This window comes from Trichomycterus rosablanca, chromosome 1, assembly GCF_030014385.1.
Source record: "Trichomycterus rosablanca isolate fTriRos1 chromosome 1, fTriRos1.hap1, whole genome shotgun sequence".
Classification (NCBI taxonomy): Eukaryota; Metazoa; Chordata; class Actinopteri; order Siluriformes; family Trichomycteridae; genus Trichomycterus; species Trichomycterus rosablanca.
This window is the reverse complement of record NC_085988.1, coordinates 34,082,175-34,109,375: the sequence shown is the minus strand read 5'-3', so window position 1 is coordinate 34,109,375 and position 27,201 is coordinate 34,082,175. Positions and strand designations below refer to the sequence as shown.

Here is a 27,201-nt window from a genome sequence, read left to right as displayed (position 1 = left end):
CTAATACCAAGAAAAGAAACCATATTACACCAGTCCTTGCCTCACTACATTGGCTGCCTGTTCAGCACAGGATTCATTTTAAAGTGCTTTTATTTGTTTTTAAAGCGCTTAATGGTCAAGCCCCGGCTTATCTCAGTGGTATGCTTTCTCCCGCAACCGCACAGCGATCTTTAAGATCAGCCACTCAGAATTTGTTGACTGTTCCTAGGGCTCGTTTGAAGCTAAAAGGTGATCGTGCATTTGCAGTTTATGCTCCGAGGCTATGGAACACTCTACCTCCTACTATTCGACAAGCACCTTCGGCCGCTGTTTTTAAATCACTCCTAAAAACATACCTTTATAAGCTGGCATTTGAACAGTGAGGAGCTGTGTTAATTTTAATTGTTTAGTCTATTTTTATCTGTTTTATTTTGTCTCTTACTCTGTATTTTTATTTGGTTCTTACTTTTTTAATATAATGTTGTGTTATGTATGCTTATTCGATGTACAGCACTTTGGTCAACGTAAGTTGTTTTAAGAGTGCTTTATAAATAAAATTTACTTACTTACTTACTATATAAAAGATCACGTTAAGTTAACAGCTCAGTGGATTGATCCAGACTTTGAGCTACATTGAGCTACATTGAGCAACCATCGCATCAAAATTCGTCAACAATCGTACAGAAACCATCGTGAAAGCTCTTCATGACCTAAAATAACATGATTAACGTTGTGCATCATACATACGATGTAATTTTGCTGATTGTAATATTTACTTTAAAAAGATAATTCAACCCGGTCACATCTGAGTCGATTCTATCAGCACGTTATATAAACTCCTGGTTCACTTTGGTAAATCGTAAGTGGTTCTTGCTTGTGATGTAGATGAGAACAGAAAACGTTACAGAGCTAATCCGAGGCAAAAGTTTATTCATTACCAAATTCGTTAGTTCAGGATCATCTGCTGAACTTTTAGGATCATCAGAAAACTTTTAGCTGCTTAGACGGAACGAGTCTGACTCGGTTACAGATCTGTGGTAATAGCAGTTTAATTAAGCTTTTTAATGTAAGAGAGTCAAACAAATATGTTCTGTATTAGTTGGTGTTTATTTAAAACCACGACATTAATTAATAACAGCAAACACGGAGAGATAACTGAGAAGAGAAACTTACGCTTCGCGAAAAATGAATCGACTCGTGAATCACTTTAAGCGATACAGTGAACAGATCATTTCTCTTAAAGGCACAAACACACACACCACACACACACGCGTTCTGCTCCGGTTTATCTTCACTGTAAGGCTCTTTTTAAGGTTTTTTCAGACTGAACTGGATAACATTAAACCTGCGTGTGTGTGTGGTCAGTAAGACTAATGAAATATGTGTCCTGTGGGTAAAAAAAATAATTGTTTGATGTACTTTATTTACTGCTAAATTTACTGCCAATTTACTACCACCACCCAAACAATACCTGCTCTGTGGGGGTCCTGTAGGGGTCCTGGACTACAGTCAGTAATTGTAGAACTACAAAGTGCTTCTATATGGTAAGTGGAGCAGATGAAATGGACTGTGTGTGTAAAAACCAGGAGGTGGTTTTAATGTTATGGCTGATCGGTGTATATACACATACAGTGTATCACAAAAGTGAGTACACCCCTCACATTTCTGCAGATATTTAAGTATATCTTTTCATGGGACAACACTGACAAAATGACACTTTGACACAATGAAAAGTAGTCTGTGTGCAGCTTATATAACAGTGTAAATTTATTCTTCCCTCAAAATAACTCAATATACAGCCATTAATGTCTAAACCACCGGCAACAAAAGTGAGTACACCCCTAAGAGACTACACCCCTAAATGTCCAAATTGAGCACTGCTTGTCATTTTTCCTCCAAAATGTCATGTGACTTGTTAGTGTTACTAAGTCTCAGGTGTGCATAGGGAGCAGGTGTGTTCAATTTAGTAGTACAGCTCTCACACTCTCTCATACTGGTCACTGAAAGTTCCAACATGGCACCTCATGGCAAAGAACTCTCTGAGGATCTTAAAAGACGAATTGTTGCGCTACATGAAGATGGCCAAGGCTACAAGAAGATTGCCAACACCCTGAAACTGAGCTGCAGCACAGTGGCCAAGATCATCCAGCGTTTTAAAAGAGCAGGGTCCACTCAGAACAGACCTTGCGTTGGTCGTCCAAAGAAGCTGAGTGCACGTGCTCAGCGTCACATCCAACTGCTGTCTTTGAAAGACAGGCGCAGGAGTGCTGTCAGCATTGCTGCAGAGATTGAAAAGGTGGGGGGTCAGCCTGTCAGTGCTCAGACCATACGCTGCACACTACATCAAATTGGTCTGCATGGCTGTCACCCCAGAAGGAAGCCTCTTCTGAAGTCTCTACACAAGAAAGCCCGCAAACAGTTTGCTGAAGACATGTCAACAAAGGACATGGATTACTGGAACCATGTCCTATGGTCTGATGAGACCAAGATTAATTTGTTTGGTTCAGATGGTCTCAAGCATGTGTGGCGCAATCAGGTGAGGAGTACAAAGATAAGTGTGTCATGCCTACAGTCAAGCATGGTGGTGGGAATGCCATGGTCTGGGGCTGCATGAGTGCAGCAGGTGTTGGGGAGTTACATTTCATTGAGGGACACATGAACTCCAATATGTACTGTGAAATACTGAAGCAGAGCATGATCCCCTCCCTCCGGAAACTGGGTCGCAGGGCAGTGTTCCAGCATGATAATGACCCCAAACACACCTCTAAGACGACCACTGCTTTATTGAAGAGGCTGAGGGTAAAGGTGATGGACTGGCCAAGCATGTCTCCAGACCTAAACCCAATAGAACATCTTTGGGGCATCCTCAAGCGGAAGGTGGAGGAGTGCAAAGTCTCGAATATCCGCCAGCTCCGTGATGTCGTCATGGAGGAGTGGAAAAGCATTCCAGTGGCAACCTGTGAAGCTCTGGTAAACTCCATGCCCAGGAGAGTTAAGGCAGTTCTGGGAAATAATGGTGGCCACACAAAATATTGACACTTCAGGAACTTTCACTAAGGGGTGTACTCACTTTTGTTGCCGGTGGTTTAGACATTAATGGCTGTATATTGAGTTATTTTGAGGGAAGAATAAATTTACACTGTTATATAAGCTGCACACAGACTACTTTTCATTGTGTCAAAGTGTCATTCTGTCAGTGTTGTCCCATGAAAAGATATACTTAAATATCTGCAGAAATGTGAGGGGTGTACTCACTTTTGTGATACACTGTATATTGTTTTGTGATACCAAATGCTGCAAATAAGGACCTTTGTGTTAACCATCTTGCTTGTTTATCAATTAATTTTTATGTAGGTAACCAGGACCATTTTAGAAATAAAGCAAAAATAAAAATGTGCTAAAAAACCAACACCTCTGATTAGACTACTGAGCTACTACTCTAGCTCTGACATGGCAATTAATGCAATTATAACTGCAAAGTCTGGACTAATCAAAATGCACCAAATCAGCTTTATCTTTAATTCTTTAAAGCACTTTAGTCCTTTAACTTAGGTCCTTTGGACTGACTGCTCTACCATATTCTCCTCCTGTTAAACAACATGATCCAGCTAACCAGGGAGTCATCAATCCCTTCATAAAATGAATCAGATGCGTTGAGAAAAGGAAGAACTATCAATTACGCTGAGCTGTGAAAACCCAGGTTTGACATTCCCTGCTATAGAGTGCTCTAAAAAAGAGTTAAAAAAAAGCTACTCACGTTCTCTGTATCTGCCAGAACGGAGGCCATTAAGGATTGATGAGAGTGGGTCAATGTAGCACTGCAGCTCCATGCACTGAGGAACAAAGACCAACATTCACCATTTTATTTTATCACTGGTCATTATCAGAGAAAATAACTCTACTGTCGAAAATGTTCTGAGGACAAGGATTTAAGATCTATTCTTTTTGTTAGAGAATGTATTTTTCAGCATATTTTTAAAGTTTTGCAATAAAAAGTTACATTTAATGATATCCACAAAGCTGATATTTTGACTTCTGTAATAATATTCCTTCATTTCATTTTCGTGTTTTGCCTTTACTTTATCCTGGTCAGTGTCGTGGTGGGTCTGGCTTTCACAGAATCACTGGGTGCATTGCACTAACAACCCTGACAGGATGCCAATTAATTGAAGGGCCTTAACCAATCCCTGCGGGTAATGTCAGATGTCTTGTCAAGTTATCAGAGCTGTTGTGACAGCTGTTATGACAGCAAATTAGGCAGTGGTCCTAATGTTTTGGCTTACAGGTGTACAGCTAAAATCTAAATTTTATTTATTTGAAGCAAATAAATAACTCCTACCAAAAATGCATAAAAATCGAATAACTAAATCTAAAAATAAAACATAAATGAATCATGTTTTTTTTAAAGGTCCCTGAGTGTTTAACATCATCTAGTGGGTCATTCATGGCTTCTTGTTTTACTTGAGTATAAATATGTGGTTTAACAAAGGCCAAATTCCCTTAGCCACTCAAGCATGGATAAGATTAGTAAATACAGTTTCATTTTTAATGCATTATGACAATTAAAAAGGGTGTTTCAACAGGAGAAGTAGTCTGTTTACGATCTTGTTAATCAGGTAATGTAGAACCAGCCAACAGACGTCATAATCTTTTTTTTTTTGTTGTACAACAGTTGAAATGTTAGAGTTAAGGTTAGGAGTAGGGGTGTGGTGGTCTACAAAAACTTTGTTAAGAAGTCCTGACAGTCCTCTGCAGTTGTCACCAATAATTAGAAAGGCATTCAGAGAAAAGCTTTTTATTTTATCTAACCACAAAATGAAGGTGCCTGACATTTACTAGATGCTGCCAACATTTTGAATGACATACTTTTTTATGATTAGATAAAATATGTTTCGTTTGTGTAACACATTCAAGGTTGGCTTGTATATCACTGATGAAGGTCTAGTTTCAGGGCATTATAGGATAAATACAGTGATGCTATGTTACTACATTAAAGTTTCACAAGCAGCTCACAAAGAAATGCAGGGGTACCAGTCACTTCAAATAAAGGTTCGATTTTATTAATAGTGCTCACATAACAGACCAGGTTAATTAACAAGCTATTTATTAACCCTTTTCAAGAGGGACCAATCATTATTGTTTAGTGTATTGAACACAATTATCAATAACAGGTTTTCATTAGGGATGTAATGATACACTCTACCCACGATGCGATGTGATGCGATTCATGATGCTGGGTTCACGATGCGATTTCTTCCCAATTTTTGAAACAAAATGAAATTGAAGACAAATGATGACAAAGTTTCCTTTTATTATTTCTCTTTACTGCATTTTTACAATAATTCAGTTATTTGTAATACTGATACTATCCCAAAAAGTTACATTTTCCACCAATTTGGTTCAAATACTGTAATTATGTCAGTATCAAAACCAGCATGTAGTGATAATCAGAGCTCTGTTGTGGGTATTGGGCCATCAACAATTAATAATGGACTGTGTAGAGGCGCCCAGGTGGCGCAGCGGGATATTCCGCTTGCACACCAGCACCGAGTTTCTGAACTCCCCAGTTCGAAACTTGGTGTTGCCACAGGTCGGCTGGGCGCCATCTAGTGGGCATAATTGGCAGTGCCTGCAGCAGATACTAATTGGCCACCGTATCTGCAGGGTGGGGGCCGGACTATGAGATGCCTGTGCAGAATGCAGGGGCGAGAAGAGGAGGGCTGTGCAAGTGTTGAAAGAGGCGTGTACAGTGACGTGCTCTTCTCGGATGCAATCTGGCATCCATCAGCAGCGGAAGACAAAATTGAGAGTGCTAAATCGGGAGGAAAATGGGGAGAAAATGCATTAAAAAATAAAAATAATGGACTGTGTATAGTACATGATGAATTTCATTTCAGTATATTCTCTGCTTTAGGTTGAACAACAACATTGGTCCCCTAATGAAATATAATCCCTACCACCAAAATTTAAGTAATTTCTTCACCTTTCACCTAGAAAGAGAGCTGGAAAATTCCCCCATGCATAATTCTAACCTTGATTCTGCTTTAGTGAATGTTGATCATGTGGGTGATAAGGGCTTTTCTCTGAACACTTGGCACTTACCACATACACTGATGATTGTCACTCAAACATAACAATATCATTACAATATATCTCACCTTGTAAGCAAACAGCTTGTCCCTCTGTGTAGGACCATCTGTGAGCTGCTTTTCTTTCTGCTCCGACTCCAGCAAGCTCTGTGTTCGCTTCTGGGCCTGTCTGCCTTTGCCCTTAGGGCTTCCTGAGGTGCAGCTGATGACAGACTGGTCTTCTTTTCCAGTAAGCACGCTCTCCTCACTGCTGAGAGAGCTGGTGGAGCTGGAGGGGGAGCTGCTCCTGGAGCTCCTGTCCTCATTCACCTTCACTGAGGTGGAACTACTCTTCCTGCACGTTTGAGGGATGGCACTGTCATGAGCGGCAGAAGTGCTGGTCAGTGTCGTACATGCTTCATCATACCCTAATTCTAGCTCACTGTCATTGTCATCTTCATCACTGGCCAGCCAGTCAATGGAATAGTCCGAATCTGATGCTGACATCCTCGGCCGCTTCATCACTGACCTGTTGAAGACAACAGTGGACTACTTAAGTTCAACATTAAGGCAACGTATACATACAAAACACGGTTGTCACATTTGCTGGTTGTCTTATTCAATTTTATAAATCAGGGTGTGTTTTTTAGAAATCAAAAAGACATCAAAAAGGACCTCGGTTCTGTCAAAAGAACAGATGGAACATACAGAACAGTGTCCAGTGTGGACCCAACGCAACATGTCTGGCCTAAATTCTGGGTAAATCACCCAGAAAAGACAAATGTAAAATAGTAAATGTTTTGGTTTATCCCTTTTTAGGTAAAGAGCATGCTCTATATAGTAACTACCTTTATGGGAGAGGCTGCAACACTCAAAATGAGAATGGTTGTCACAAATGTAACATAATGTTAAAGCATAAGGTTCTGTTAGACACTTGTAATCATTTTTGCATGTTTGGTATAACCTATAATGACTGACAACGTACAAGACAGTCTGTATTCCCCACCCGATCTTTTAATGCTAATAAAGTAACTTTACAATGTTCCACTGTGTCCATGTTATGCAGGAATCCTAACATTATACAGGGTTAGTAAATATTATTTATTAACAATCAACCCTGGGTTTTCTTATAGACCTACACAAGAGCAGCACAATAAGGAAATAAAGCAAACTAATAAATAGAACACTATTGTTTTGTTCAATTTACCTTTTAATATTTGTGATATATTTATCAATTTACTAATGTGCCACATTATTTCTGCAGAGCTAATCAACTCAGCATAAGGTCCTTTATAGTGAAAAGCCAAATCCGGCAGCATTTAAGAACAATTCAGTTCAATGCAATCATTTTAATAGTCTGATAACGAACCAATTTCCTAACGAACCAATTTCCTAAGAACTTTAAATGGATTTTTACATTAAAATATTGAATTAAACTGTTGATCAGTTAATGACCAAGTATTCTCTCCAAATTAAACCTTCAAGTATAGAGACTTCTGGCTTTTGACTATCACACTGTTAAATGTTAATTTTGTACAACTAAATCACTGCAATCATGCTGCCCACAGCAGTACATGAACAATAGTTCCTCGATAACAGCCATTTTACTGGAGCAGCCATGCTTAGATACAATAGATCAAATTTTAACAGCTGAGAGCCTTTTAGAAACAATTTGTTACATGCATTTTTAGTGGAAGAGCACTAAAGCCAAAATGCTTCAAATTGAATTCATTTTCAGTGGTTTGGTGGTGTAAGGCCTTTCTACTGGTGAGAATATCACAGCAGTGCCAAAATATTATATACAATAATTTATTTAATATAGTTTTTTTTTATTAAATGGTATGAGAGACAGTATGCATAAAGCATCTACAGTAGCCTTTGCTTAATGATTCACATAAGGGTTTCACTATCTCAGTGGAAAGATGAGGAAAGAGTGGGTGGAACGTGATGTTCAAGATTCTCAGCTGAACATGATGTTCCAAACATGAGATTTCCCAACGTTTCTAATCAAAAGCAAGCAAAACCAACAATACCAAAACTGCTTTATACTACAGCCTGAATGAGGCCATGAATGTAAATGTAACATACACACATTTGTTTGTGACATGATAGTGGTACTCATGTGTAGTTACATTTTGCTTTTTAAAATTTTATGAACACATTTTGTAATCTGTCAAAATTAAACTGCCATTTTAAAGTCCACAAATTTTAGACACAGAATATGAGCATCCAACAATATACGTATATTAATAATATATTATTATCATTAATAATAGTAAAGGGACAGTGGTAGCCTAGTGGGTAGAGCTTTGGGCTATCAACTGAAAGGTTGAGAGTTCGAATCACAGCTCTGCCATGCAGTCACTGTTGGGCCTTTGAGCAAGGTCCTTAACCCTCTCGGCTCCAGGGGCGCCATACAATGGTTGACCCTGCGCTCTGACCCCAGCTTTCAAACAAACTGGGATATGCGAAGAAAGAATTTTGTTGTACTGTACGTCTATATATGTCTATTCTATTCTATATACTAATATATGCAGATAACTAAACAGTAGAACTATTAAAATTGTAGGAACATATTCACCTAATGTCCAAAACTTTTAAAATCATTACACATGCAGAAATAAAACTTTTACAATCAAATATTTCGCCTGCTTGAATTCCGACAACCAGGAATTTGTATTTATGTTGTATTTTTTATTATAAAGACCACAAGTGACCACTGATGTGCAGTGACATGGTCATAAGTTCTTTCAAATATTATAATATTATGAATGATAATAATAATGCTAAGAATGTATGTTTAGTTATAGTTAGATTAGTTCTGTTAACAATGGCATGTGGGCACACTCTTGAGGTAGGGATGGCCAAGGCCCAACAATGTATTGGCATCCTGTCCAGCCAGGGTGTGTTACTGCATTGCACCCAGTGATTCCGGGGAAACCCCACCCACTGCGACCCTGACAAGGATAAATTGGTGGTATAAGATAAAAACAATATATATATATATATATATATATAAACATGTGTTATAAGCCAAGGCTGGTGAATGCAGTTAAACTTGGTCAACTGTAGGAAAATACAATTAGCCTACTTTTACGATAAAATTGCCAATGAATAATAATTTTAGAAAAAAAAACCACGCAACTGCTTTCTAGTAATAAATGTGAACCTTTTTTAACAATGTGCAGACAGTAAACGACTATAAAAAGTGATAAATTACGTGCGGTACACCCTTAGTCTGGCAGTCACGGATAGTACTTTAGTCGAGCTGCCAAGCATACATGGACAGTGCGCTTTAAAGGCTTTAATACTAAACTAATTGTTTTTCGTGTAATATTAGACCAACAGGAGGTGCATACGGCAGCCCAAAGTCAACAGAAGCACTTAACACATGATTTGAGAAACAAGTGTGTTAAAGCAGAAAATTACCATACTTAATACTCGTGTTCCACTATAGTTTGATTTGCCTACTACGTTGTCGGATGGTATCAGATTTGGAACGCAGCCTGGATGAGACAGCGGTGGCCAAAAGTGTTCAAAGGCTCACACAGAATTAGATTATAAACAGCATATTTATTTAAAAGTACACGCTTATGTTAAGATTAATAGTTTACTTAAAACATCTGGATACATTTATGCTTTATCTCAAGGCTTTGAAACAGAATACATCAAACAAAGAAAAATGAGCAGTGTGGATTAAGCATCATAAGGTTAATTACCTGTAGGATTAATGAAGGTGGGGCAAATGTCTTTAATAGAGCATTTACCATTAAAAAACTCCATATTTAAATGATAAAGCATATGTTTAGAATGATTTAGACGCATTAAAGATCCAGTGCTGTCATACCAGTCAGAATAATCTGTTATTCTGTAGTAAGTAAACGGCTGGCGGTGTTAAAGAAAACACACAGCATAGCTATGGTCAACTGAGCAAAACTACAGCCACATCCCTTAATGCATAGTGTTTTATACAAGCGTAAAATAAACATTTCAAGCACAAATACCTATAAATTCAGCTTAAACATGTGTAATAAACTGAGCACAGCAGTACCTGGTGAGGAGGATGAGAGGGAACAGAGCGCCTTCCTTTGTTTCAGAGGTAAATCCAGGACACAGCGAGAGCTGCGTGTAGTTGAGCTACGTGCTGTTCCGTGATGCAGAGCTGTGACTGCAGAGCGGCCCGTGTTGCCGCTCCTCGGGCAACGTGTCTGCGCGGGCGGGCTCTCACACACCCGGCTCTACTATTGGCACCGTCGCGTACGGGGCAGACCAATAGGAATGGCGTGTGGAGGCTGGCTTGGTTCATAGGCAATCCGATCTTACATATTCAAATGAGATGGAAATGTAGAAAGCACGTGGACACGCGGATCGGTTTCACTCCAGCCACAGCGCGCACAGCGTCAACTCAGCGCGGTTTCTGCTCCCGTGGCTGACTTATTTACGCCTCATTAGATCAGTGAGCCGGATGCAGATGGCTTCTGGGAAAGATCATCCAGCTGATCGCTGCATTTACAACGTTTTGTCGACTTTACATCTCTCACTGAACTGAATCTAATGGAAAATGTAAAAGGTTTAGACACTTTCAGTTGCAATCAAAAATATTCAACCCCCTAAATATAGATAGATAGATAGATAGATAGATAGATAGATAGATAGATAGATAGATAGATAGATAGATAGATAGATAGGCCCCGCCATGGGCCCCAGTGCACTTGCCCCCCCTGTAGTTATGGCCCTGCTGCAACCCTAAAATGGTACATTAAACAGTGATGTCGTGTCAAAGTCTCCACAAGTCCAAAGACGAGCAGTCAGTTTAATTGGAGCTACTAGTTGTAAGACTGTGTGTTTCCTGTCTTTTGCCCAATGAATCAGACCCATTACAACTCTAACCTGGATAAAGCAGTAGTTATATATATTTTTTATATATTTATTAGGATTTTAACGTCATGTTTTACACTCTTTGGTTACATTCATGACAGAAACGGTAGTTACTCATTACACAAGATTTATCAGTTCACAAGTTTAATGTCAAACACAGTCATGGACAATTTAGAATTTCCAATACACCTCACTTGCATGTCTTTGGACTGGGAGGAAACCGGAGCTCCCATAGTAAACCCACGCAGACACGGGAAGAACATGCAAACTCCACACAGAAAGGACCCAGACCGCCCCACCTGGGGATTGAACCCAGGACCTTCTATGAGGCGACAGTGCTACCCACTGAGCCACTATGCCTCCCGATTGTCATAATTTATCAAAACCTACACAACAGTGCTAATCTTTAAACCTACTGTTAATCTGTATGACCTAAAGTGACCTAAAGGAGAAAATTACAAAATATGCTATGTTTAAAATACACTTAAATCTAATTAAATCTGCAAGTTTTATTATGTAATTTAACTTATATAGTTTTATACTTTCTTGTTTGTGATTACGATTTATGGTACATTTCCTGGGTCACTATAAATATGACAAGTTTGACTACAACCCTAAAATGGTACATTGAACAGTGATGTCATGTCAAGGTCTCCACAAGTCCAAAGACAAGCAGTCAGTTTAATTGGAGCTACTAGTTGTGAGAGAGTGTGTGTGAATGTGTGTGTAGCCCTAGTTATGAAAGTGTATGTGAATGTGTGAGTTTCCTGTCTTTCACCCAATGAATCACACTCACCGCATTTCTGACCTGGATAAAGCAGTGGTAAACTATGACAGCGTATTAGGGCCACTTTAAAGAAAAATATTTTTTAAAGTTTTGATTTTGAGAATAAAGTCGTATAAGTTTCGATTTCGAGATTAAAGTGAAAATATTATGCGATGAAAATTGAAATAATTACGAGATTAAAGTCGAAATAATTACGAGATTAAAGTTGAAATAATTATGAGATTAAAGTCAAAATAATTACAAGATTAAAGTAAAAATAATTACGAGTCAATAATAATTATCGATATAAATGGTTGCATTGACATGTTTAGTCATCATGTCATGTGGATGGAACTGTAGAATAAACACAGCCACCCAAAAAAATTCGCAGGTTATTGGATAACCACAATAACACTCATTATAGGCTGCCCTCGGCGCTTGCATGCCGATCCAGGTACTGAGACCTGTGCTTCTCTAAACTGACAAGCCTACGGCGGCTGCACACTCTCTCTTTGGCCAAAATATTTCGACGTTATGCTCATAATATTTCAACTTTATTCTCATAATATTTCGAGTTTATTCTCATAATATTTTGACTTTAATCTCGAAATCGAAACTTAAAAATATTTTTTACAGTGGCCCTAATACACCATCGTAGTAAACAGACATTGAATGAATAAATAATAATTGGTCATAATATTGCTAACCTGGCATTGCTCTGAACCCATTAAAAGCCCAAAGAAAATGAAGCACATTGGAATTTAAAGGAGTCGACTCTTTCTGTTGAGCAGACTCTGATGATATGACTCACTAAACATGCAGTATTTTTACACATAGTTCTTTAGCCTTGTCTTGTACCAATGTATAAACAAATAAATTGATTTAAGTGAATAAATGAATATTAAATGTGGTACACAATTGGTGTATGCTGAGTTTCTTATCAACCTAAACATGTAACCTCCTGATACATGCTCATGATCAGATGTCCACATATCTTTGGCTATTTATGAATGGTTGCTTACTATGTCATTAATATGAGCAGATCTTCAAAAAATAAAGGAAAAAATAAAAAGAAAGCATAACACAAACATAAAACAATATCAATTTAGTAATGCAATCATGTTGAAAATCCTGAAGCAGTAATTGTCAGATCATCCATGTCAGAAATGCTGTTTCCTAATTGTTGCAGGGCTGTTCTTGTTCTTTGTTATTTATTTATGTATTTTTTAGAATTGAACAGTATGCTTTTCATTCCATTTTCTAGGAATAAGGATGACAAGAATGCACTTTCATGTGATTTGAGCGTTTGTGTTCCTGTTAAAAGAAACCACTGAGATAAATTGCTGACTGCTACAGTTACAAAAGAACAAGTCTGGCGTGTTTACTCACTCTCACACTCTTGAGTTATTCTCATGATTGAATTTCTCATGATGGGGCAGGTGAGAATATAGAGCCTGGAGCCAATACGTGACAGCTGTTTTTCCAATTAAATAATGTCATCAAATTTTGTAGCATAAAAAGGGATAATTGAATGATTACACTAACACCACCCAGAGTAATTGTAACACAAACAACAATCCAAATTTGTTCCATCTTAAAAAAGCAAGAGGGTAAAACAAGATTTATGACTCTAAAGAACGCAATCAGTGGTTTTGTGTTCTTGACATTCTCTATTAAGGTAAGGTAAGGTTAGACCTTTGTGTGGCTGCTTAGCCAGAAAAAAACAAATCCATAAAGCTGGCAACAAACAGTTCTTGCACTAATGTTGCTCATAAAGGCAGTTGTGGTAGTGAGTGCTGTGTAGAAGATACACCGATCAGCCATAACATTAAAACCACCTCCTTGTTTCTATGCTCACTGTCCATTTTATCAGCTCCACTTACCATATAAAATCACTTTGTAGTTCTACAATTACTGACTGTAGTCCATTTGTTTCTCTGCATACTTTGTTAGCCCCCTTTAATGCTGTTCTTCAATGGTCACACAGGACCACCACAGAGCAGGTATTATTTAGGTGGTGGATCATTCTCAGCACTGCAGTGACAATGACATGGTGGTGGTGTGTTAGTGTGTGTTGTGCTGGTATGAGTGGATCAGACACAGCAGTGCTGCTGGAGTTTTTAAATATCGTGTCCACTCAGTGTCCACTCTATTAGACACTCCTACTAGTTGGTTCACCTTGTAGATGTAAAGTCAGAGACGATAGGACATTTATTGCTGCTGTTTGAGTTGGTCATCTTCTAGACCTTCATCAGTGGTCACAGGATGCTGCCCACAGGGTTCTGTTGGCTGGATATTTTTTTGGTTGGTGGACTATTCTCAGTCCAGCAGTGACAGTGAGGTGTTTAAAAACTCCATCAGCATTGCTGTGTCTTATCCACTCATACCAGCACAACACACACTAACACACCACCACCATGTCAGTGTCACTGCAGTGCTGAGAATGATCCACCACCTAAATAATACCTACTCTGTAGTGGTCCTGTGGGGGTCCGGACCATTGAAGAACAGCATGAAAGGGGGCTAACAAAGTATGCAGAGAAACAAATGGACTACAGTCAGTAATTGTAGAACTACAAAGTGCTTCTAAATGGTAAGTGGAGCTGATAAAATGGAACAAGGGGGTGGTTTTAATGTTATGGCTGATCAGTGTACATTCCACATTTAGTGCATGGTCCTATTCTCATATTCAAGAGTATTCTTTTTAGTTGTTTTGTAGTTGATATAAGTTCCATCATTGCATCCCTAATTGCTGAAAAAATACGATGAGCATTTATTTTTTCTGACACAGGGTTGATTGCAGATCAAAACTTGTTTAATGATTGGTAATAAATGTACAACACATATCTAATCTCACAGATTTTGAATGTGTGGACAGCATGTATAAGCTGTGTGTAGCTGAAAACCATGTATTTCTTTAGCTTACTTCATAGGGACTACACTGTATATCATCCATACAGTAATCTTATATGGTCTAGACACACCTCTGATGTGTATGTGAAAAGATTTGAAACAACAAAGTCAGACTATTTAATAGTGGGATTGGAGAAAAAGTTAAGTAATGCTTTGAAGACACCTCTCATTATGTCTGGTTTACCACAGCTGACACATTCATGATGGTTATTGACCAGTGGTTATTATAAACACCCATCCAACCGAACATGAGCAAAACTAAAAATAAACTAACAACAGATGACAGTGAGAATGTAATAATGTAGTAATATTTAGAACAATCATCCATTAATCAAAAAATGATTCTTATGTCAAATACAGTGAACATATTACATACACAGGCACTGTGTACGGAGAGACACACCCTGACAGCACTCTTTTCCCGTCTCTGTGCAGGCGCCATCAATCAGCCAGCAGAGGTCGTAATTGCAGTAGTTATACAATAGTCCCAATACGGCTTTATTATCCCACCCCTATCTGAACAACAGGCCAATCGTTGTTGATGTGGCTGCTCAGCCCAGCCGGCAGGCAGAGCTGAGACTCGATACGATGTATTCAGCATGTGTTTTTACCGCTGCGCCACCTGAGCAGCACATTTTCCTATTTCTTGATTGCACGTCTGGCAACAATGACCAAACATTTCTGAAGTCATCTGTGAGCTTCCTGCACCTGTATGTTGGTACCTTCTTCCAGTTTTCCACTGCAGTTCTCTCAAGCTCTTTAATATTTGCAGGGTTCCTATTCCCTGCTCTCTCTTAAGATTTTTAATTGGATTGAGATTAGGACTCATTTTTCTTCTTCTTAACTAAATCTAACTCAAATCTAGTTTTCTTACACTTGGGACGACATTAAAATGTCTTTAAAGGCATTAAAATGCTCGGATAATCCTCTGATTTCATTGTTCCTGTAATTTGTTAAGGCCTCGAGTCCCAGAGGCAGCAAAGCAGCTCCACCTTGTTTCACTCTAAATAATGGTGCACTTTTCTTAATAGGCTTAATTTTGTTGTTAATAAACATAACATTGGTATGCATTGCCAAATAGCTCTAGTTTGGTTTGATCTGTCCACAGAACCTTTTCCCAGAAAGATTGTGGATGTCTGTGTAAGTGTGGCAAAGTTCACTTGCTGTGTTTGGTGCTTTTCTTTAAGGTCCTCCTTGGCCTTTACCCATAAAGTCCTGTTTTGTTCAGTGTGCAGCATATCGTACAGGTTGGAACCATTACTTCAGATGTCTTCAGCTCACACTAAAGTTCTTTGGATGTTGTACATGGTTTCTTTGTCACATTTCATTGGGTTCTGTCATCAATGTTCCTCTTTCCACCATGTTCTGGAGGGTTTTTGTCTGTTCCATGAGTAGCAAACCTTTTGACGACATTAAGAACTGTTGAAACGAGGATGTCAAGGTCTTTGAAGATAGTCTTGTATCTTTAAGTACCTTTCACTAGTCCGCTTGTCCTTGGTGATAATAGTGTTTTTGTTCTGATCAGACTGTTAGCTGTTTCACTAAACACTTTATTTCAGGAGATATTTTACATATGTACTCAATACTGAGTGGTGCCAATAATGTTCACCACAGCTGTACACAGCAAATAAACCATTTTTATGGAAATATTAGATACTTAAAAATAAAAACCTGATCACCTAATATGCTACATAAGCAACCAAATGAACAATTTGTGTGGCTTTAAATAAGGACTAGCTTTAGAGGCTGTGCTGTAATGTGGCTCATGATGATCAGATTCTTAGCTTAGTGTTTATTTAAGTGCTGATCTGAGAAGCAAGCAGCCATGATATCACTGAGCAGCCAGTCAGCAGCTCCTAGCCTCCCATTATCACTTATTTACGCCTGCCTGCGTAAGTGCAGTGGACAGTGTACAGGCTGTGTTTAAAAACCATTTGGGTGCCACAAACACTCTCCAAGCAGTCTACCATTTCATTAATACTGGGAAACAAAACATCCATACTGTCTAAAGTGGGAACTGTGTTGACATAAAGAGGACACTAGGGATGTTGAAGACTTTATGGCTGATGGCCTTGCCTTTATTATAACAATGACCTCAACAGCCTACCAGTGTTACAGTAAAATATTACTGTGTACTATAGACTGAATCTATTGCAGGATAGTGCTAAGGAAGATAAAAAAAAAAATAGACTATGACCACTGTGCACTGTGTGGATCTTTATGGGTTTATTGTTTAATTAAAGATTTTAAATAGCACATCAGGGTTCTTACTTAAACCTTAGTAAAACATAGTTAAGTGTTTCGGAAAGTTTTAGAAGCTTAACATGACCTACCCACTCTGACATGATACGGGGAAGAATATAAATTTTTTTCAGCTACAGAGTTAAAAGCTTTCTAGCTGTGACTAGGTTTAACATTCAATACATTACAAGGTATTTCAGGATCTTTGACTTTCCCCAGGCATTTTCATTTTTGGCATTTATCAGACGCTTTTATCCAAAGCGACTTACAGTACTGTGACAGTATATTGTCTAAGCAATTGAGGGTTAAGGGCCTTGCTCAAGGGCCCAACACTGGCAGTGGTGGGGCTTGAACCAGCGACCTTTCAATTACTAGTCCAGTACCTTAACCACTAGGCTACAACTGCTTCAGAAATAATTGGGAATAATTATTGTAGCATAATTATTAGGAAACATTTATGGGACCCTGCACATGACACATTCAAACCCCAATTTTGACACAGACACATACAGCAGTGCTCATCTTTGGGTCAGGTCTGAAATGAGTCAGAAAATTAAATTGGCTCTGTGATACCTGTCAGTCAGGATATACAGTATATACATAAAATCCAGAGTCTAATGGTGAAGAAGAAAGCCGGGTTGCAGCTGCACTTTTGCTTACTCTCTCATTCATGAAAACAAAACACTATGGGCAGATTGCTTGACCATGTAGAGTGCAGGACATAATGACTGTGTATAAATGCATGATAGGCTATGTGTTAATATGCAAGGATTGTTATTTTTTATAAACAAAGTACACAATCTCTTCAATGAATGCTTAGTGTATTTTGTTAAGTGCTTTTTTCTGTCCACAGACACTCTTCTCACTGGTTCAAGCTCTTTCTTAGAAATAGCATGCTGGCTCTATCCACAGTTAAATGTTCCAGTCTTCCAATAGAAGGTTGCATGAAGTGCTTGCTCTCTCCATGAGTGTTAGATCTTCTACTTTCATCCTTTACAAAGTGTACTTGCTCTGCCCACAGAAACACTGGTCACAACTGATGATATTTTCTTATATAGCGTGCTGGCTTCAGTAGATTCAATTCTATGTTATATACTATTTTTTTCCATTGTATATACTATTTTTTTCCATTAATATATGTACATTGCTTATTCTTAAAGGTGATATTTTTTAGAGTAAATAACTACACACTGTGTATGCAATTTTTTTCACTTAGTTGTATTTTGTTTTTTTCCTGGCTTCATGCTGCTGTAACAAGTTAATTTCCCTAAGGGGATTCATAAAGTCTTATCTTATCTTATCTTAAAAATTAAAGTGTCATTCTTCCCACTAATTCTAGTATTTATTGCTTTATATAGTGGCAAAATCATTCACTGACACTTTTTCCAAAATGTTGTAGTATTTCCTTAATAATGTAGTATTCCTTTTGTGTAGTAAGCCAGCTAAGTTCATGTGCACTCTTCCAGGTTCTAGTACTTTTCCCCTTTATACAGAGTGCTGGCACTATTCTCAAGCACAGGTTATAACTGTTTTAAGGGATATAACTTTTTCTGGCAGAGCCCCCTTCCCAAATACAACTTGTATAGATGCACCTGCAACAAGTACCCTACAACATCTAAGAATAAAAAATACATACATAAAAATATCAACAGTATACTCATACAAATAATAAAAAGCTAGACTCTGTAACATGTTTATTAGAGTTTGAAAGTTAAACAGACTATTTACTTGTATTCAAAATATTTGCAGCCATTTAAAAGTAAAATTACTTGCTTAAAGTAAACATGCTCATTCTCTCCAGTTTTTTATTACCCTAAGCCGTTTAGTTTGAATACTGCTGTCCTAGAGATGTCTTACTAAGCCAATGGTTACATAACTTTTTTGTAAATTCTGAATAGTTATGTAACATTTCTAATATGTCCTACAAAGAGTGTAAACAATTATGCAAACCAGTTTTTGCAGTTAGGAAGTTTCTATGTATCTTTATACCCATTTTAATAAACAAGCAACTACTGTTTCTTTACACCATAAAAGAATGCAGTTAAAACTGTTAATTACATTTAGCTAAACAAACAACACTATTAAAATAATTGACAGTGACAGTGGACTGTGTGAAGTCACAAAAACGATCTTGCCAAATGTAGACAAAGAAGTTACAAAACCTCCACAGGTAACATGCAATATTACAGCTATAATACCTGTGCTGTGGGCACTGACACACCACCATGCCATTACACATTCTGCTTTTTGCACATTTCATCGGTAACAGTTTTGGGCTTTTTCATCTGGGGCACATAGAATCTAACATTCATTTCTTCCAAAAACAAGCTGAAATGTGGACTCATCTGACCACAGAACATGTTTCCACAGTGTCTTTCTCTCTCACTCGCTTTCTTAACCGCATATCCAATTAGGGTCGTGTGCTGGAGCCTATCCCAGCTTTTCAATGGGCGCAAGGCACACAGTAACACCCTGGATGGGGCGCCATTCCATCGCAGGGTGGACACATACAGGGGTTGGACAAAATAACTGAAACACCTGGTTTTAGACCACAATAATTTATTAGTATGGTGTAGGGCCTCCTTTTGCGGCCAATACAGCGTCAATTTGTCTTGGAAATGACATATACAAGTCCTGCACAGTGGTCAGAGGGATTTTAAGCCATTCTTCTTGCAGGATAGTGGCCAGGTCACTACGTGATGCTGGTGGAGGAAAACGTTTCCTGACTCGCTTCTCCAAAACACCTCAAAGTGGCTCAATAATATTTAGATCTGGTGACTGTGCAGGCCATGGGAGATGTTCAACTTCACTTTCATGTTCATCAAACCAATCTTTCACCAGTCTTGCTGTGTGTATTGGTGCATTGTCATCCTGATACACGGCACCGCCATTGGATGCACATGGTCCTCTAGAATGGTTCGGTAGTCCTTGGCAGTGACGCGCCCATCTAGCACAAGTATTGGGCCAAGGGAATGCCATGATATGGCAGCCCAAACCATCACTGATCCACCCCCATGCTTCACTCTGGGCATGCAACAGTCTGGGTGGTATGCTTCTTTGGGGCTTCTCCACACCGTAACTCTCCCGGATGTGGGGAAAACAGTAAAGGTGGACTCATCAGAGAACAATACATGTTTCACATTGTCCACAGCCCAAGATTTGCGCTCCTTGCACCATTGAAACCGACGTTTGGCATTGGCACGAGTGACCAAAGGTGTGGCTATAGCAGCCCGGCCGTGTATATTGACCCTGTGGAGCTCCCGACGGACAGTTCTGGTGGAAACAGGAGAGTTGAGGTGCACATTTAATTCTGCCGTGATTTGGGCAGCCGTGGTTTTATGTTTTTTGGATACAATCCGGGTTAGCACCCGAACATCCCTTTCAGACAGCTTCCTCTTGCGTCCACAGTTAATCCTGTTGGATGTGGTTTGTCCTTCTTGGTGGTATGCTGACATTACCCTGGATACCGTGGCTCTTGATACATCACAAAGACTTGCTGTCTTGGTCACAGATGCGCCAGCAAGACGTGCACCAACAATTTGTCCTCTTTTGAACTCTGGTATGTCACCCATAATGTTGTGTGCATTGCAATACCCCAGTGTCTTTCTGACCATCAAATGATTTTGTGCCCAGAAAATTTGCTGGCTATTCCGTGCAACATTAATATATTGCTTTCTCTTTGCATAATACAGTCTAGGGTGTTTCCTACAGTCTGCACAATGAATCAGACCCACCGCAAAACAGAATAAAGCAGTGGTTAAACAGGCAATGAAATACTTTCCTGTTAGATATTGTGGTGGAAAACCCCTCAATAAAATACCCTAAAGACTAGATTGAGAGTAGAAAAAAGTTTTAATCTTGTCTGCAAAGAAGAATCACACTGACAGTCTCACACAAAGACTCTGTGAATGTGATAACATTGGGAAAAATAAACATCCTTATACAGTATATCTTGTTGGTGACGATGTAGGACAGTGGAAGATTCCACCGTTAACAGAGATTTCTTGCCTAGAACATAGGAACTGGTCTAAACCAGCTAGAACTGGGTTTTTGACGTCATACAATGCAATCGACGCACTTCTTATCATGTACACCATGTACATATCCAGTAACATTCTGTTGTAGCAGTATTCTTGGAATATTGGAATATGACTACTGGATTAACATTTTCCAAGTAGTAATTGATTATGTATGTTCCTCTCACAATATCTAAACAGGCTATGCTGAAAAGAACCTAAACGGGCATTTGTGTTTAAAATGCTTATCTTTATTAGCTCAGTAGACATAGTAATAATGCCCTCATTTACACTAATCCATATTTGTTGTGCTGAGGAGCGTTTGTTGATAAAGCTTGAAATAATGCTGGTTACACCTAAATGACTAGACACAATAAAAAATCAACACATTTTAAATAGTATAATACTATATTTAATTCATTTTACAATATGTCACAATATGTCAATCATATATTTATACCAATCAGATTAGGAAGAAAAAATGTAAATAAACAAGCTGCTTCAGCAGTTAAAGACACAAAGAGAGCATATTGTGAATATTTATTATTATTTAATTTATTAGGATTCTAACGTCATGTTTTACACAAGACAGAAACTGTAATTACTCGTAACACAAGGTTCATCAGTTTAAAGTCAAACACAGTCATGGACAATTTTGTATCTCCAATTCACCTCACTTGCATGTCTTTGGACTGTGGGAGGAAATCGAAGTTCGCTGAGGAAACCCATGCAGACACGGGGAGAACATGCAAACTCCACACAGAAAGGACCTGGACCACCCCACCTGGGGATTGAACCCAGGAACTTTTTGCTGTGAGGTGACCTACCTAGCCGCCACCTTGTGAAGATTTAAAAAAAGATAAAGAAATTCATAAATAAAACAGATTATATGAAGTTATTACATAGTAAGATCAAACACAGTTTATTTTTGCTTTTTGCAGTAAGTTTTGGGGGTGTGACAGGTGTTGGATAGATGTAACACATTTCTAGTGTAATAATAAATGGGTTTCATGCTTTCACCTACTTGACCTCACTAACATGGACACTTTATAATATAATTTGTTAAGATGCATAATATGTGGAGATTTACACTTAGCAAACATTGATTACTTTCCATATAATTCCATATAACATTCTATTATAAACATAGTGTCTAACTGAAAACTCGGCATTGCCACCGGTTGGCTGGACGCCATCTAGTGAGCACAATTGGCAGTGCCTGCAGCAGACACTAATTTGCCTCTGAGTCTGCTAGGGCGGGATGACCGGACTATGTGGGTGGGGTCTTCAAACCCTGTGCAAGGACCTTGATTAGCAGATACAGGTGCCTGTGCAGAATGCATGGGCGAAAAGAAGGAGCTGCGCACGTGTCGGAGGAGAAGTGACCAGCAATATACCCTCCTCAAATGTAATCAGGGATGCCCAGAAGCGGAAGACAGACTGACTATGCTAAATCAGGAGAAAAATGGGAGAAAATGCATAAATAAATAGAAAAAAATGCAAGGTTGATGTATGTGTTAATCATGTTTAAAGGTTGGTAAGCACCATGGTATGAGTTGACTAAAATGGTTTCAGCATCTGCCGTTGTATTAAAATAACTAACTGGGCTGGCTAACATTATCATTACACCACATAATCACTATGTGCTAATGACAGGACACCCAACATTATTTGGCTGCACACACAGCCCAATTCTTGAGAACTTGTCGTACCCACCTTTTAGCTGAACTCTCACATACCGAGCTTGTAAAAAAACAGTGGTTTTAACAGGCAGTTGGTGCCAGTAATGACGGTGTTTCTGTGGCCATGGTAATGTGTGTTAAAGGTTATAGAGTCTCCACTGAACTAAACGTCTGCAAGCCTGTAGAAAGTCAGCACTGAGACTGGCATACTACTCCTTCTCATTCACATCTCCTCTCTGTATAAGAGTATGGGTGTAAGCGTGGGTGTCTTTATGTGACGTTCTTTGTAGAGGCATGTATTAGTCACATGTACAGTTTGCTTCTTGCTAGTTTTTTTCATAGACAGTTCACATGGAGGCAGGGGCTGCAGGTCTGGCAGCAAATCACCACCGAACACCATCGACTCCATCGAGTGTGTGTATATGTGTGTGCGTAAATGTCTGAAAGGCTGCCAACACAGCTCAAACAGCAGTAGGATAGCTTTTGCAGTCCAGAGCTGAATGATCCATGTGACTGTGGCTTGTTTTGATTAAATTATATAAGACAACTAGCCCCACCTGCACTCTACTTACGAGAAGGGCACTATATTATCAAGGGCTTAAGATCCATTTGCCCTATCTCCTTCCTGTCATCTGCACTTTTTAAATAATCTATTTTTAATTTACATTTAAACTGATCTGTTAGATTTACTTGTTTGGGCTCACAGCCTTGTGAATTGTCCTGTAGCTTCATATTAGCCTTCTATAGCCTGAAATGTATTATTCTAACCCCAAGGTGGGTCAGTCATGGTTAAATGCCTTATAAAAAAACAGTAAATGTTTAAGGTCAACTCAATTGTTTTTTATCCTGATAAGTGGACATAAACAGCAGCTACAGACTCCAGATATGAAAAGCTCACTGTGTGACAGAAGTCACAGTGACTCACTGATTATTCATTCATTTATTTATTGTCTGTTTTACCACCGCTTTAACCTGGTCATTGATTCATTGGGTGAGAGGCAAACACCCCAGGCTCTCTCTCTTACACACACACACACACACACACACACACACACACACACACACACACACACACTTAGGGCAATTTTAAGTACAGTATCTCCAATTAGTCTGACTGCTTGTTTTTAGATTTGAAAGAAAACCAGAGCTCCCAGAGGAAACCCACATGGACACAAGGAAAAAACCCTGGCCACACGACCAGGGAATCAAACCCACGCCCTTCTTGCTGTAAGACAATAGCGCTATCCACTGTGCCACCATGCCGCCCGCTCTGACTTACGTATCAGCTTCTAGGAATTTTTATGACTGTAGAGGTCTTAAAACATTTCAGAATGTGCGAGAGCTTTGTTTGTCAGCCTTAAAACATTTTGGTTGCTGAAAAAGGAAAAAGTAGAGCCTCTAACAGCATCAGTCAATTAGAGCTCTTTGTGCCTGACTGCACTCTAACTCCTGCTGTCTCAGAAGTGAAAAGATGAATTAGTACCAGAGCAACACAGTGGGATCAGCCCCAACACCTCAGTGCTTCTTTTAATTCAATCACAGTTACACTGTTTTTTACTGGACTAGACCATCAGCCTTCCTGGTGAGTAAGGTTTGTAAATAAATGTTTACATGCACACTAATAATCTATTATGGGATTTTAATGTCTAACTAATAATTAAAACAGTCATGTTGAGCGACATCTTACTCCACTTATAAAATTACACTCATAAAAAATAAGGTGAAAAGGATTTAGTCACTATATTAAAATGTATATACTGTATGTAAATGCTACATACACTATATACCCAACAGTATTTGGACACCTGACCATGGGCTTGTTGGACATTCCATTTCAAATATAAATTATTAAAACAAATGACCTCTCTGTGGCGCCCATGTGGCGCAGCGGGATATTCTGCTAGCACACCAGCGCCGAGATTCTGAACTCCACTGTTTGAAACTCGGCGCTGCCACCGGTCAGCTTTAAAGTAAGCATGTGGGAATTTGTGCCCATTTAATCAAAATAGAATTTGTATGGCTGGGCACTGATGTTCATTAAGAAAGCCTCAATTGATGTTCCAGTTCATTCCAAAGCTGTTCATTGGGGCTGAGGTCAGGGCTCTGTGCAGGCCACTGATGTTTCTTAAAACCAGGCTTTTCTTCATGTCTTTAAAGACCTCGCTTTGTGCACAGGGGCACATTCATGCTGGAACAGGAAATAGCCTTCCCTAAACTGTTGATGCAAAGCTATCATATCATTTTCTTTATATAACCTGAAAGCAGTTGTAGCTGAAACACATGAATTCAGTAATTAGAACTGGTGTCCCAATACTTGTGTCCATATAGTGTACTTTTTGCTTAAAATTGTGAATGCTTCTTGGTTTCATTGTAAAAGATGTTGCTTTAGAAGTAGTTTAGAAATACTGACTTTTGTATTTTCAAATATTTCATTATCTCGACAAACAAGCGCTGGAGAGAGTACTTACTCACAGTAAGTACAATAAACCAGGTGGTAGGATTATTGCTAAAACTGTTATCAGATTACATAACGTACGTGCATTTAAACTAGTTGATTGGATTATTGCTGTATTATAGTATTTAAATAATGTGTGCTACAGGTAAAAATATAATAAAAGAATGTACATTTGTTATGATCAGGTTTATGAAAAACTGTTTTTTATGAACATATCAGTAATCAGCAAAATCTTTGCTTGATGATTTCAGTTAGTAGAGTGAAAGAAAAACATGCTGTTTAGACACACTGTGCTTAAATTATCAGCAGTCATGCTGGAACCAGCACTGACCTGTGCTGCATGGACTATAACGTGTTAGTGAGGGAAAACAAGTGGCCACCTGATGAACCAAGGCATTAAGCAGCCAGCATTTTCTGCTCCCAAATATATATCCCATGGAGTGGGCAATCAGAGTACACTCTGTACTGTTTATCTGATTTGCAGGTAAAGACTCAAAGTCATGCAGACTTCTGGAAAGTGTCTCAGAACAAAAATATAAAATGACTTTGCCTGTGGGTTGTTGTGGCAGGAATAGCTACAAAGTCATTGGGGGTTGTGTGTCCCCTGAATTCCCATTTTCAGAAATGTGGTCTTTACATTAGAAATTTCTTCCTTTTCCCACTTTTACTTTTTCTCAGACTGTTACATTTATATCCTTGCAGAACATCAAGAGGCCCACATTAGAGGCTCTATTCTTCACTTTGAAACTTAAAGCTAAAAAGCACCTGGCGTGGTTCCAGTGCTGAGTTGCTGTATAGCATTAAGGCTCGGGGGCTACACAGCCAGCCCCCAGAATTCTTTTATACAACACCTTTCAACACTGCCAGAAAACTGCAGACATTGTTGTAATGTTTAATGATTAAGCTGTTTAGCCTCTCTGCTGCACTGAATGCTTCATATCTCAGATGTTCTTATTAAACATTTAGCTTAAATGTGTGCTATAAATATTTATCTCATTCTGTATTCAAATACAAAATTTGATAGGCATGAAGATATCAGGCTATTTATGACACTTTCATAAGTGTAGGCTTGTTGAGGTACCCATTAGATTAGATTTGATGTGAGGGGATACAAAACTATACTGGGATACACTATCTTCCTGTCTCTCTCTTTCTCTGTTTCCTATCTCGTCCTGCTTCCTTATCCCTCCTCTATGAGCCTTATAATTCCTCTTATCTTTCTTTCTTACTCTAGACAATGACAAACTGTTGTCCACTTGTTTTGGAATATAATGCCATTTTGAAGTAGTTTGATGACATTGGACTGCTTGCCAATGGATATTACAATATGTTACTTTCTATATACACACTACTGAGTCACATTATGAGTTGTCATAAAATTTACACAAATTGGATCAGTCAGTGATTTCTATTTTTACCTTCATTTTCGATGTGATTTTGAATTCCATGCCATGATGCATTAATGATTTTGGTTGAATGTTGTTATGTCATTTTATTCTCAACAAATTACACAGTATAAATCAGTAAAGATTTTTAACCTGATTCTTTTGTTCATTAAGATCCGATGTGACTTAAGTGTTTCCTTAAGATACCTGTGGGTGGCGGGTCACGCCTCACTACTGAAGCATGGGGTGAAGCCATGAATTTGCAAGAAAGACATTGAATCCAAGTGCAAATGCTTTAGCCAAAGTAGAAAAACACTGTGGCCACTAACAAAAATAAATTATATAATTTATAAATTAGGTAGCCAAAATAATAAAAACAAAGCAACAACTGAAAGATACAGGGGTTGGACAAAATAACTGAAACACCTGTCATTTTAGTGTGGGAGGTTTCATGGCTAAATTGGACCAGTCTGGTGGCCAATCTTCATTAATTGCACATTGCACCAGTAAGAGCAGAGTGTGAAGGTTCAATTAGCAGGGTAAGAGCACAGTTTTGCTCAAAATATTGCAATGCACACAACATTATGGGTGACATACCAGAGTTCAAAAGAGGACAAATTGTTGGTGCACGTCTTGCTGGCGCATCTGTGACCAAGACAGCAAGTCTTTGTGATGTATCAAGAGCCACGGTATCCAGGGTAATGTCAGCATACCACCAAGAAGGACAAACCACATCCAACAGGATTAACTGTGGACGCAAGAGGAAGCTGTCTGAAAGGGATGTTCGGGTGCTAACCCGGATTGTATCCAAAAAACAT

The 27,201-nt window shown here is 38.7% G+C and overlaps 1 protein-coding gene across 1 annotated transcript in view; it reads right to left on the bottom strand.

The window, feature by feature from the left end:
• Nucleotides 1–10,318, bottom strand: part of LOC134310233 (circadian-associated transcriptional repressor) — a 28,697-nt gene extending 18,379 nt beyond the window's left edge. The window contains exons 1-3 of the mRNA XM_062991784.1: nt 10,099–10,318; nt 6,138–6,576; nt 3,737–3,812 (exon numbers count right to left, since the gene is read on the bottom strand). Coding sequence (XP_062847854.1) covers nt 3,737–3,812; nt 6,138–6,569 — 508 coding nt within the window. The 5' untranslated portion in view covers nt 6,570–6,576; nt 10,099–10,318. The remainder of the gene's footprint in view (nt 1–3,736; nt 3,813–6,137; nt 6,577–10,098) is intronic.
• Between the last annotated feature and the right edge of the window lie 16,883 nt (nt 10,319–27,201).